The 9,965-nt window shown below is 39.7% G+C and overlaps 1 protein-coding gene across 3 annotated transcripts in view; it reads right to left on the bottom strand.

The window, feature by feature from the left end:
- LOC107086010 (pleckstrin homology domain-containing family A member 5-like) overlaps positions 1-9,965 on the bottom strand; it is a 190,532-nt gene that overhangs the window by 30,930 nt on the left and 149,637 nt on the right. The window contains exons 12-14 of one of the 3 annotated variants that reach the window (XM_015376728.1): positions 9,147-9,230; positions 8,384-8,503; positions 6,351-6,404 (exon numbers count right to left, since the gene is read on the bottom strand). In XM_015376728.1, the coding sequence (XP_015232214.1) occupies positions 6,351-6,404; positions 8,384-8,503; positions 9,147-9,230 (258 nt within the window). Of the gene's footprint in view, positions 1-1,084; positions 1,358-6,350; positions 6,405-8,383; positions 8,504-9,146; positions 9,231-9,965 lie in introns of those variants that run through there. The other 2 variants (XM_015376726.1, XM_015376727.1) reach the window with 2 other exon arrangements.

Genomic DNA, 9,965 nt, shown 5'->3' with positions numbered 1-9,965 from the left:
CTAAGGAGGCTAGGTGTTCATTGAATGCCATCTCCAAAAAATCAATGGGAAGTTGAGTGAGGTGAAAAAAATCTAGTAGCATTTTACATTTAAATTCAATTTCAATTCAGTCTATTTCTGTAACGCCAATTCTCAACACGTCATCTGAAGTCATTTTATAGTTCACCAGATCATCCAGTCAAATTCATTCAAATTTTTCTAAGAAAAAGCAGTTGATTGTATCGACTCATTGACTTGAAGACAATCCCTCACACTAAGCATGCTTGTGGCGACAGTGGAGAGGAAAAACTCCCTTTTAACAGGAAGAAACCTCCAACAGAACCAGGTCAGTGTGAGCGGCCATCTGCCGAGGCCGACTGGGGTTCAAGGAGACGGAAGCAGAGATACAAGCTTCATTTTAATACCTGGTCTAATGAGCCTGGTATCACTGTGAGTGACCAGCAAACTGACTGCAGCCTATTGATAAAGTGTTTCAAAGGAGAAGGGACAGACTAGACTTAACAATGCAGTCAAGCCTGAGGCAGCTATTAAATCAAACTGGGCTTCTAGTACTGCTCAGCTGATCTGCAGCCATGACGCTTTGCACTGATGCAGTAATTCAGGCAAAACAGAAACAGAATTCAGGGATTTTGTTGAACCTCTTGGACACTAGGCCTGTTTTAGAGAAATATGCTTGAAAATAACATGCCCAAAATGAATTGAATATATCTCAAGAACTACAGAGTTTATTTTAATTGTTTTGGTATCAAAATAAAGGCAAGACCCCAGAGAATATGTTACAGGTCTAAAAACCATCTTGGGGCGAGTGCTGAGGACCCAAATTTGGGTCCTCATATTATGAAAAGGTTAATGTAAAGAACAACCATCAAGTTAACGCAAAAAACATGTTAAATAGTTTGCGTATATTAAATCTAAATGAGTTGAATGTACTTTTTGATGATATTCTAATTTATTGAAAAGCAACTTTAGTGAATCCAGCATTTTTTTTTGCGAGTTAAAGACAAAAACCTGAAAATGAAGAGGGGATAAACTGAACCGGGGCGAGAACACACACATCAGCTATTTTTCTTAAGTCATGTCCATGAGAACATGACTTCTACTAATAAAGAGAACAGTCAAAAGCAATGAATGGGGAGGTGCTAGCATAACAAACAGAACAGGGAGACCAGTCCCAAGATGCCGAGTGGACTTGGACATCGAAAAAGGGAGGAGCATTGCAAAACAACGGCAGCGACTGGTGACGATGAGGTGGAGCAAAGCCTTTGGCTGGCCTTACTTGCTGGTAAACTTGAGGCCTTGGGGCAGAGTTCTCAATCAATGTGTGAGTCATGACGATTAAAGGGTCAATTTCCTTCATCTAGTACATTGTGAAGAGGAGCGATACAGAGAGTGTCAGAAGGTTTACAGCAGGGCACTTGAGTTCTGAGACAAAAGCCACAGCGTGAGAGCACGTCTCTAATGAAAGCCACTCAGACATAAACATGTGCATCCACAAATAACAGGGATGGATGCGGCTCTAAGAAGCAATAAGTCATACTTACACACAGAGATGTGGTGCAAAGCGCTAAGAGGCTTTATGTCTTAGCAGTACAAAGCTCCTTTTAAAATCGTCACTTATTGTATTAATACTAAAGCAGCTGGCTTTTCTGTTGCCTTCAATCGTTGAGCCAAAAAAAAAAAAAATGAGTGAGGTGGTAATTATTTCTCTGTTGACAAACATCAGAAGCAAGCTGTGTAATGATAATTATCACTGTTTTATTGAGGCTTTTTGCACCGTGCAGAGCATTTTATAAAATAAAACATTAACGTGGTTCAGGAAAGCAATAAAACAAGCATACCTTTATTAAACCAACTTCTAATAATTAAAAAAAAATACATATAAGAAAATTTGCACAAACTAAAGCTGCAAAATATATCTACAAACACAAACAGTTTTAATTAGGGGAGTAACGATGCATTCTGGCTCATAAGATCAGACGATAGAAAACATACTGAGCTCAATAAAAGACAGAAAACTATTAAAATCTTTGGGAAAACTGAAAGTCTTTTGTTTTAAAGAATAGAAATATAATTCAATCATACTGTGCATAATTCTAAGGATTTGCTTAAAAACTCCACAGATTAAAGATTTCACAAATCTATCTAGGGGTGTAAATAATAATCGTTTTGTATCGATGCATCGATCCAACAGCCGACGATCCGATGCATCGATCCGTCCGCAAGAGAATCGATTCATGTTTTTTTTCCCCTCCGGGCCATTTTAATCCATTTGCTCCTGGACGTAATTCTCCCTCCCGTGCTGCGGTGGCGCTAAACCTATTTTGCCCTCCTACCTCGCCTCCTGGTTATACTCTTACAGCAGTGTGTTGCAGTGAGCTTGACGCAGACATTTTTGATTTATGCTCAGTATTGAAGCGTGGTCTGTGCTACACGCTGTGGGTCTAGATACGGCCGAGGCGGCGAGGAAGTGGGGGCGAGTTTAGTCCGACGACGGAGGGACATGAGGGCCAAAAAGAGCGGAGATCCAGGTGGAAAAAAGGTCCCAGCATTCTCGCGCACCTCACTCTTCTAGCGTCAAACTTCACGAGTTGTTTTCCGCAATTTCGGTCATAAAAACAAAACAAGCCGGCCTCCTGTCTGCTGCACTGTCTGCGGTTAGCTACAATTTGGGAGAGGAGCAGCGGAGCGTCTGTGGAGGGGGCGGGACGTCTGGAGCCGAGGTGTTGAATTGCACTGATATTGTGCAGTATTTTTTGATGCAACTTTTCTACTTCTGTTATTTGCTGTTGTTTCTAAAAAAAAATGCATAACGATATTACAACTTTCATTAATTTATTTCAAACTTGAAACTTTGTTTAGCCTGTAAGGTGTAAAAAAAAATAAAAAATTAACCGATTAATCGAATCGAATCGTGGTGTATCCTTGAGTATCGAAAATAATCGAATCGCTGGGTCAGGAAATCGATACTGAATCATCCATGATGGATTTGATTTACCCCCCGAATAATTACTCAGTTAAAGCCTAATAACTAATCATATTTCTCATGTGATCAAGAATCGTTAAAATATGTGAACTGGACCTTTAGTTTAGGGCCGAAGCAGAGCATGTGAGCGGAAGAAATATGATTAAGTGCAGAGCAATTTTCAATTTAAAGGCCGGAGCGAGGATTTTGCTCCAATGCGCTCACAGCGTCAATTAAAAATATTTTATTATAAAATATGTATAATAACATTTATTTGATTTAAGTGTGATTTCCTTCGACAATTAATAATTAAATAGGAAAGTTGGGGCAACATGAATGGAGCGAGGTGTTACCTTCACAAATGGGTGCGATAATTTAACAGCCAGTTAAACAAGACAATACACATGTATCGCTCACGTCATTAAATCAAACGCCATGAGTCCCAGGGCTCTGGCATCATTACATGAAGAAAAATGTCAGAAAATACCTTCTCCTGAACATTTGAGTGAGTGTGAAGCGATTTCGCTGGAGCAGCAGGAAATTAGTGCGTGAGTGCGGAGCAGATTTTGAGCGACGCTTCCTCGCTTCGTCATAACTTTGAGCGGTGGTGCGAATGAGCGAACACCCTCCTGAGCGGGGAGCAGGAATTGTGCTCCGCTCCGTTCACATGCTCTAGGCCGAAGTAGATTTGGGGGAAAATCTCGATTTAACATGAATATCCCAAAATAAGAATCATCCTCTGCAAAAGACTGGTGCAGGACGACATCTCCAGATTTGTTCTAACCACAAGCCCGCTGTCTCTGCTGTTTGTTGCACTAATGGGAGGAAGTGCAAAACATTGCCCAAACAAAGCACTGACAGTTACTGTGGAGTTTATTAAAGCATTTTCTTTCTAACTGCAATATTTAAAAGAATAAACAATTTGCATGCCAAGCTATTCCACACAGTGGATGCAGTTTGATTGCAAAAGATGTTCATATCTGACACAGATTACAGTGTCCTAGATGCTAAATATTACAGAGTGCTGGAAGCACATGTCAGAATAAGGCCTGGATTCACCATAGCTGATATGATCTTTACAATATTTAGCAATATCACCATTAGGGCATTTTCAAATATCGTGCTGTCCAGGGTTTTCTCCATGCGGCCTCTATTTTGACAATAATCATCACTCTACAATAATAATAATGAAAGATCTTGCACATAGTTACACCCCTAATAGGTGTGATTTTAGATGGAGGAAAACATACTTGTAAAGGAACACAAACAATGGTTCTGCACATGAAATGACATAATAAAACCTTAATCAGACTTGGGTGAGGATTTAAATTGAGCAGAAATTTGTATTACTGAATTTTACAAAAAAAAAGAACAAACAATAAAAGGTAATCAGAAGAGTAATATCTGAATTGAAAGTTGCAAATAACCAGCAGCACAACCATGTTGCAGAGTAACCTGCAAAACAGCCATTTTCTTTGGCAAAATAGATATAAAAATGGGTGAGATTTGCCGCTGCTCTGATATTACTTCCTTGATGCACATAGTTCCACCATAGGGCTTGGGCGTCATGACGTAATTACTTTGCGTGGCCGCCATGTTGATGGCCTCCTTTACCGCTGCTCAGACTACTGCCTACGACTACCGCGTACTGTACTCCCTCTCAGCCGTGTTTTAATTTGATTAATTTCACCTTAACTTGGTTTCAACCATGGTAAACCTCTTGAGACCATCCTGATCTCGCGAGCTTTCAAGGTTTCACTCGCTAATCAGTCTGGAGACTCTCCCTTAAAGAAAATTTGGAGCCGTTCACCAAACGAACGTCCAATCAGCGTTGGGTTTGAGGCGGGTTGAGGTGTGACGCAACGAGAAGCTCGACAGTTCAGTCTAAAGAACATGGCGGCTTCAGCCGATGAAACTAGCGTTAGCGTGGCTATCGAGCAAGTTTTATCGGAATTACAGAGTATTTCTTCACTGAAAGAAGAGCAAAACACTGCTCTGGAGGCTTTTCTCAGAGGAAAAGATGTTTTTGCTCTTCTCCCAACTGGTTTCAGCAAGAGTTTGATCTATCAATTGGCTCCTCTTCGTCGTCGCTCTGTTAGTACGTCATATGCTTCGTTGATCTGATTGGTTTATTTGGCTCGTCTATCACCAACATAGAAAATGGGTTAACTTTCCACCGCTTTCCTGCCTGGAGGCGCAACCACGGAGACCAAGTGTCCGAGATAACAAAGAGTCGTCGGCTAGCTTGGATCGCGGCTGTAAGACGACCGAACATAACTTTCCACGTATCCTGATGCCAATGAGAGTGTGTTCCCTGCATTTTCATTCTGGGAAGTTAAAGATGCGCGGTTTTATTTTATAGCCTACATTGTTTCTTTCCTTCAAAGTTGGGATCTTTTACAGGAAAATAATAAAAACGGCAGCGGGAAAAGGCTCAAATACGTGAGAAACCCGGAGGGTTCGAGGAGGGTTGGCAGTTAACGTTACTAACTACACCTTTGAAACACATAGCAGCTAGTTAAAAGTACATTACATGCGCGAGTGGTTGTTAGCACTAACGGTTAACAGTTACGGTTAGTTCCCACTGTTTACTGGCTTTATGATCTGCAGCTCCTGAACCCATCTATTCATGAACTGCACATGAGACTCCAAGGACTTGTAGCTTCGGAACTGTTTTGAAGTATAGGCGCTCACTCATCGGTGCTCCACTCATTGTTTGGAACTTCATATGGATCCAAATTATTAATAATACTGATTTTGTCAACATACCGGTCCCTGGCTTCTCTATTTGAGGTGTCCCGGTAAATTCTAGATCCTTTTCGGGATTTTAACATCTTTTTTCTCTCTACTTCTACGTCTCTTCGTTCAACAACAACGTTGTATCAGAGCTATGTTTACGTTCGCGTAGCCCTCAAGATGGCCGCCACGTCCCACAATGCAACGCGGATCCCAAGCCCTATAGTGCCGAGGGAAAGGAAAGCAATATAATCCACCAAAGTTGCTGACTTGTTTCTGCTGATCTTCCAGATCTTTTACTGGGGGGTTATGGAGTTTTTAAATGCTACCTTTCCAAAAATCCTGGAATATGTAACAATGGGTATAGTATGCAGCTCATTTGATTTTAACATAAATTATATTTGGGTCTAAAAATTATGGTTTTCAGTAAAAATATTAAAGGAAGGAAGGCAGGAATGGTGTAACTTAAAACTAAGGATTTAGTTATAAAACTGCTTTTAAAGCTAGACATTTGGGAAACAAAAGTCTATTAGGCTAAAATAACTAAAATCTAAAGAAGAGACGGCACTGATGAACACAACAACAAGAAAGCATTCAGTTAGTTTAGAGCACCACCACAGGAAAGAGGCCATGCATTCATGCACTACCCCACCTGATTGTCCAAATACATGAGGTTCCTTTGGAGGTGATGGGAGAGAATGTCGTTCTAGAGGCGGCAGCAAAGGAGTGAGGAGAGAAGGGAAAAGAGTGAGAAAAAAAAGAAGTCCTTTATTCGCCATGATGTTTCTCCTGTGTGTCTTTCTTTTTCTAAGGAATCACATAACCATGTCACGTATCCAAATATAGCCACACAGAAAAGGAAGCAGGACAAGCTGATGTGGAGAAAGCAGGTCAGCCACCAGATGTACAATACTTTAGAACGTGACGACATGAGGCTACTACTGGATGTGACCGTGTGCGTCGTGACAGAATGGCCTCATGCAACTGTCAAAGAACCACAGAATGAAGAATGGGGATAAATACAAGACAAAGACAAGCTGTTGGGTCTCATTTCACGTTAAATACAAAGTATTTGATTCCTAGCTGGTCTGTAACCTTTTTGTTATGCATTACTTTGATGCAACTTTATTTTAATAAAAAAAAAGCAATGTGAATAAACTTTATGACAACACACTGCGGTGTAAAAACTAAACATGAACCTAGATATTAGCCAACTGGTGTTGATTGACGGTCAACCAAGAAGCCTTCATTTCAAAATAACTAAACCAAAAGGACACTTTTTCTATGTAGCTCAATAAAAAAAAAAAATTAAAAAACTCTCTTCGGAGTGGAAGTTGTTACTGAATGAAGGACAGTTCAGCTATGTTTGGTACTAGTATTACAAATTTAAAAATAAGGGATCCTGAATCCCTTATTTTTAACCACAGGGCATCATTTACGTTGCCTGAACTAGGCCTGAAACTAACCATTTATTTTGCAAATCAATTAATCTGTCCATTATATTTTCGATTATCCAATAATAATGAGATAACCAAAGGTTCCTTAAAAAATAGTTTTTTATGAAATTAAACCAGGTGAAATTAAAACGTTTCAACATGAGGAGTTCTGGACAGAGCGTATTGACAGAAAAAAACATTTTCTCGATCTCATTTTTTTTTGTCTATGAATATCTTCATTGGAAAACATCCAAATCTAGATAAGTCATTTTTTCTTAAAATAAGTGCATTTGTTCTTGAATTGAGGAAATAAAAGAGACATATTGCCAATGGAACAAGACAATTTTGGTTCAAAATAAGAAAACACAATTGCATTGTCTTATTTCAAGTGCATATTATCTAATTATCTTCTTTTAAGGGTAAAAATACTCATCCCATTGGCAAATTATCTCATTTACATACTCAAATCAAGGGTAAATACACTTAATTTGACAGAATTTTACTTATTTCTAAAAAGTTTTTGCAGTGTTCATTGTTTGTACTGTTACTACTGGCAATAAAGAATAATCCTGTATGCTGTACAGATCAACTTTTTAACTTAGCCAGAATAAGAAAACAACTACTTTTTTATGGTTCTTGAAAAATAAAATCAAATAGATCGGTCATCTTATCTTAAAATTGTTTATCAGATATTGACCTAAACTCTGATTGGTGCATCTCCAGTAAAAAGCAAATTAAATTAGCCGTTGATTGATTCTTCCTCTTGGGACAAGTTCATTCATTAAAAATTAAAAAAAGATCAAATCTTAAAGCACAAAGATCCTGAATTTCCCGTTATGTCACAGACCTTAACCTCCTCATTTAGTCGATGCAGGGGGTTGCCAACAGCTTTAACTTTCATCTTCATCTTAAATCTATCTGCACTCTTTAGAAGGAGGATAATGACATAATCACATCAACTGCCTACTCTGCTAAAATGTTTTTAATGTAATGACCAGAAAAATTATATTAACCCAGATGTGAAATTATTCAACATGTAGCTGATGGCATCTTATTATTTAAAGATGATTACCGACTACAGACATGTTCCTTAGCCTTCATTAGCCTTCAGCGTGTTGGTCCCAGTTCAGCCATGCATGAAGAGCAACCAAATCTTCTGGACTGAGATGGATTATGGAAGTGGGTGGAGATGGCACACACACCAAGTACACTAACACAGACGCCAGCAGAGATGTCCCTGGGGCCTGACCTTTGGGTGGTTGTGATCCATGTTTAGTTGCATAAGCTGTGCTACAGTGTGGTCCCGGATACTGTTTAGCTCTGCTTGCTGCCGCCGCAGCTTTATCAGCAGCAAAGTCAGTTCCTCAGGCTGCAAGGAGGGACGGAGGGAGGGAGGGGGGGACACACAGCCACAATGAAACAGGAGCAAACCGTAAAGGTAGAAGCAGAGGAAAGGTAAGGAAAGGAGATTTAGAGGAATTTGGATCCATAGAGGTGTGCACGTCCTGCTGTCGTGTTTCCGTGCACCTGAGGAGCAGGATATTATCTCACATGTTAGTACAACCGGAAGAGTGCGACCTGTTTGCATCTGCTGTAAAAACAGAAGAGTTAGCAATGTGCTACAGAGTTCAACTCACACTTTAGCAGCTCTATCAAAACACAGCAGCGTGTGCTGCTTTGACATAAACTACTGAGCTGGCTTAGAGAGCTGTGAGTGCCAGGATTTCTTTTAAGGCTTCTCTGATTTGAGGGGAGCCTTAGAAACTCTTGAAGAGGACGGATTTGAAATCCTTCAATTTGGAGCACAGTGTCTCCTAAAGCTGTCTCTAAAAGTTAAACAAGGAAAGTGACGGGAAGAGTTTAAGACCGAAATAGCAGTGTTATTCTTTTTAACAAATTCAGGTTAAACCCAAACCGTGAAACCTTAGTTTATGGAACTTCAACAAAGCCGCACAGACGTATAAATATTTATAGATTGACACAAGAAAGAGAAAACACAGATGCAGACTTACAGTTTTGCTTTGAAGAGACTGGGTAGAGATAGTCTGGACTGGGATCCCTGCAGGCAAGGATCTCCGATCAGGTGGGTAGGCGTACTGCAGGAGACGGCGGGGGAAGAATCATATATTAGTGACTATCTGTCAGAAGCGGGATAATTACTACAGATGCACTGAGAAATCAACCCTCGCCGTTTAGTGGCCGGATGGGAAAAGTCAGAGGAAGCAGGAATGTGACAAGAAGCTATTTCAAAAGAAAATAATATTTTCCATAAAGACAGGTTAGCTGATAATACAAACCTTCTGTGCAGTAGATGCTGATCATGATGTCCCTTCGCCATTTTGCACCGCTATAGTTAGAACTATTTACTTACTATTGTGGAATAAAGGAGTTTTTTTCCACAGGACATTGATGTTTATCTGCCTTTGGGTCATTTATTTAGAACTGGGAAAAGATTGAAGTGATGCTGAATCGACTTTAGCAAAGTTGTTTTGTTCATATTTTATGGGAAATAGATTCAGTGACTCCTGTTTAGTTAGTAATGGTAAAAGACTGAGCCAATTACTCAAATAAAATGGAAAAAACTGTGAAGTGGCCTTTGCTACTGACAATAACAATTAGTGTTTAAGGCAGAAACATGTTGAAAACCCAGTTTTAATCTCTTATAAAGCAGGGTTCCTACAGCATAAGGCAAGTTAAATTCAAGACTTTTTAAGACCAAATTTACAAGAAACACAAGAAAAACCTGCTTGCGACAACTTAACCCACTTAAACCACTGCATTAATGTTTCAAATTTTGAAAAGCTTCCCATACAGGAAGAAAGCTAAAAACA

This window comes from Cyprinodon variegatus, unplaced genomic scaffold, assembly GCF_000732505.1.
Source record: "Cyprinodon variegatus isolate N-32 unplaced genomic scaffold, C_variegatus-1.0 Scaffold140, whole genome shotgun sequence".
NCBI classification, from domain to species: domain Eukaryota; kingdom Metazoa; phylum Chordata; class Actinopteri; order Cyprinodontiformes; family Cyprinodontidae; genus Cyprinodon; species Cyprinodon variegatus.
Note: the sequence above shows the minus strand (reverse complement) of the source record. Positions and strands in the feature narration are given on the sequence as shown.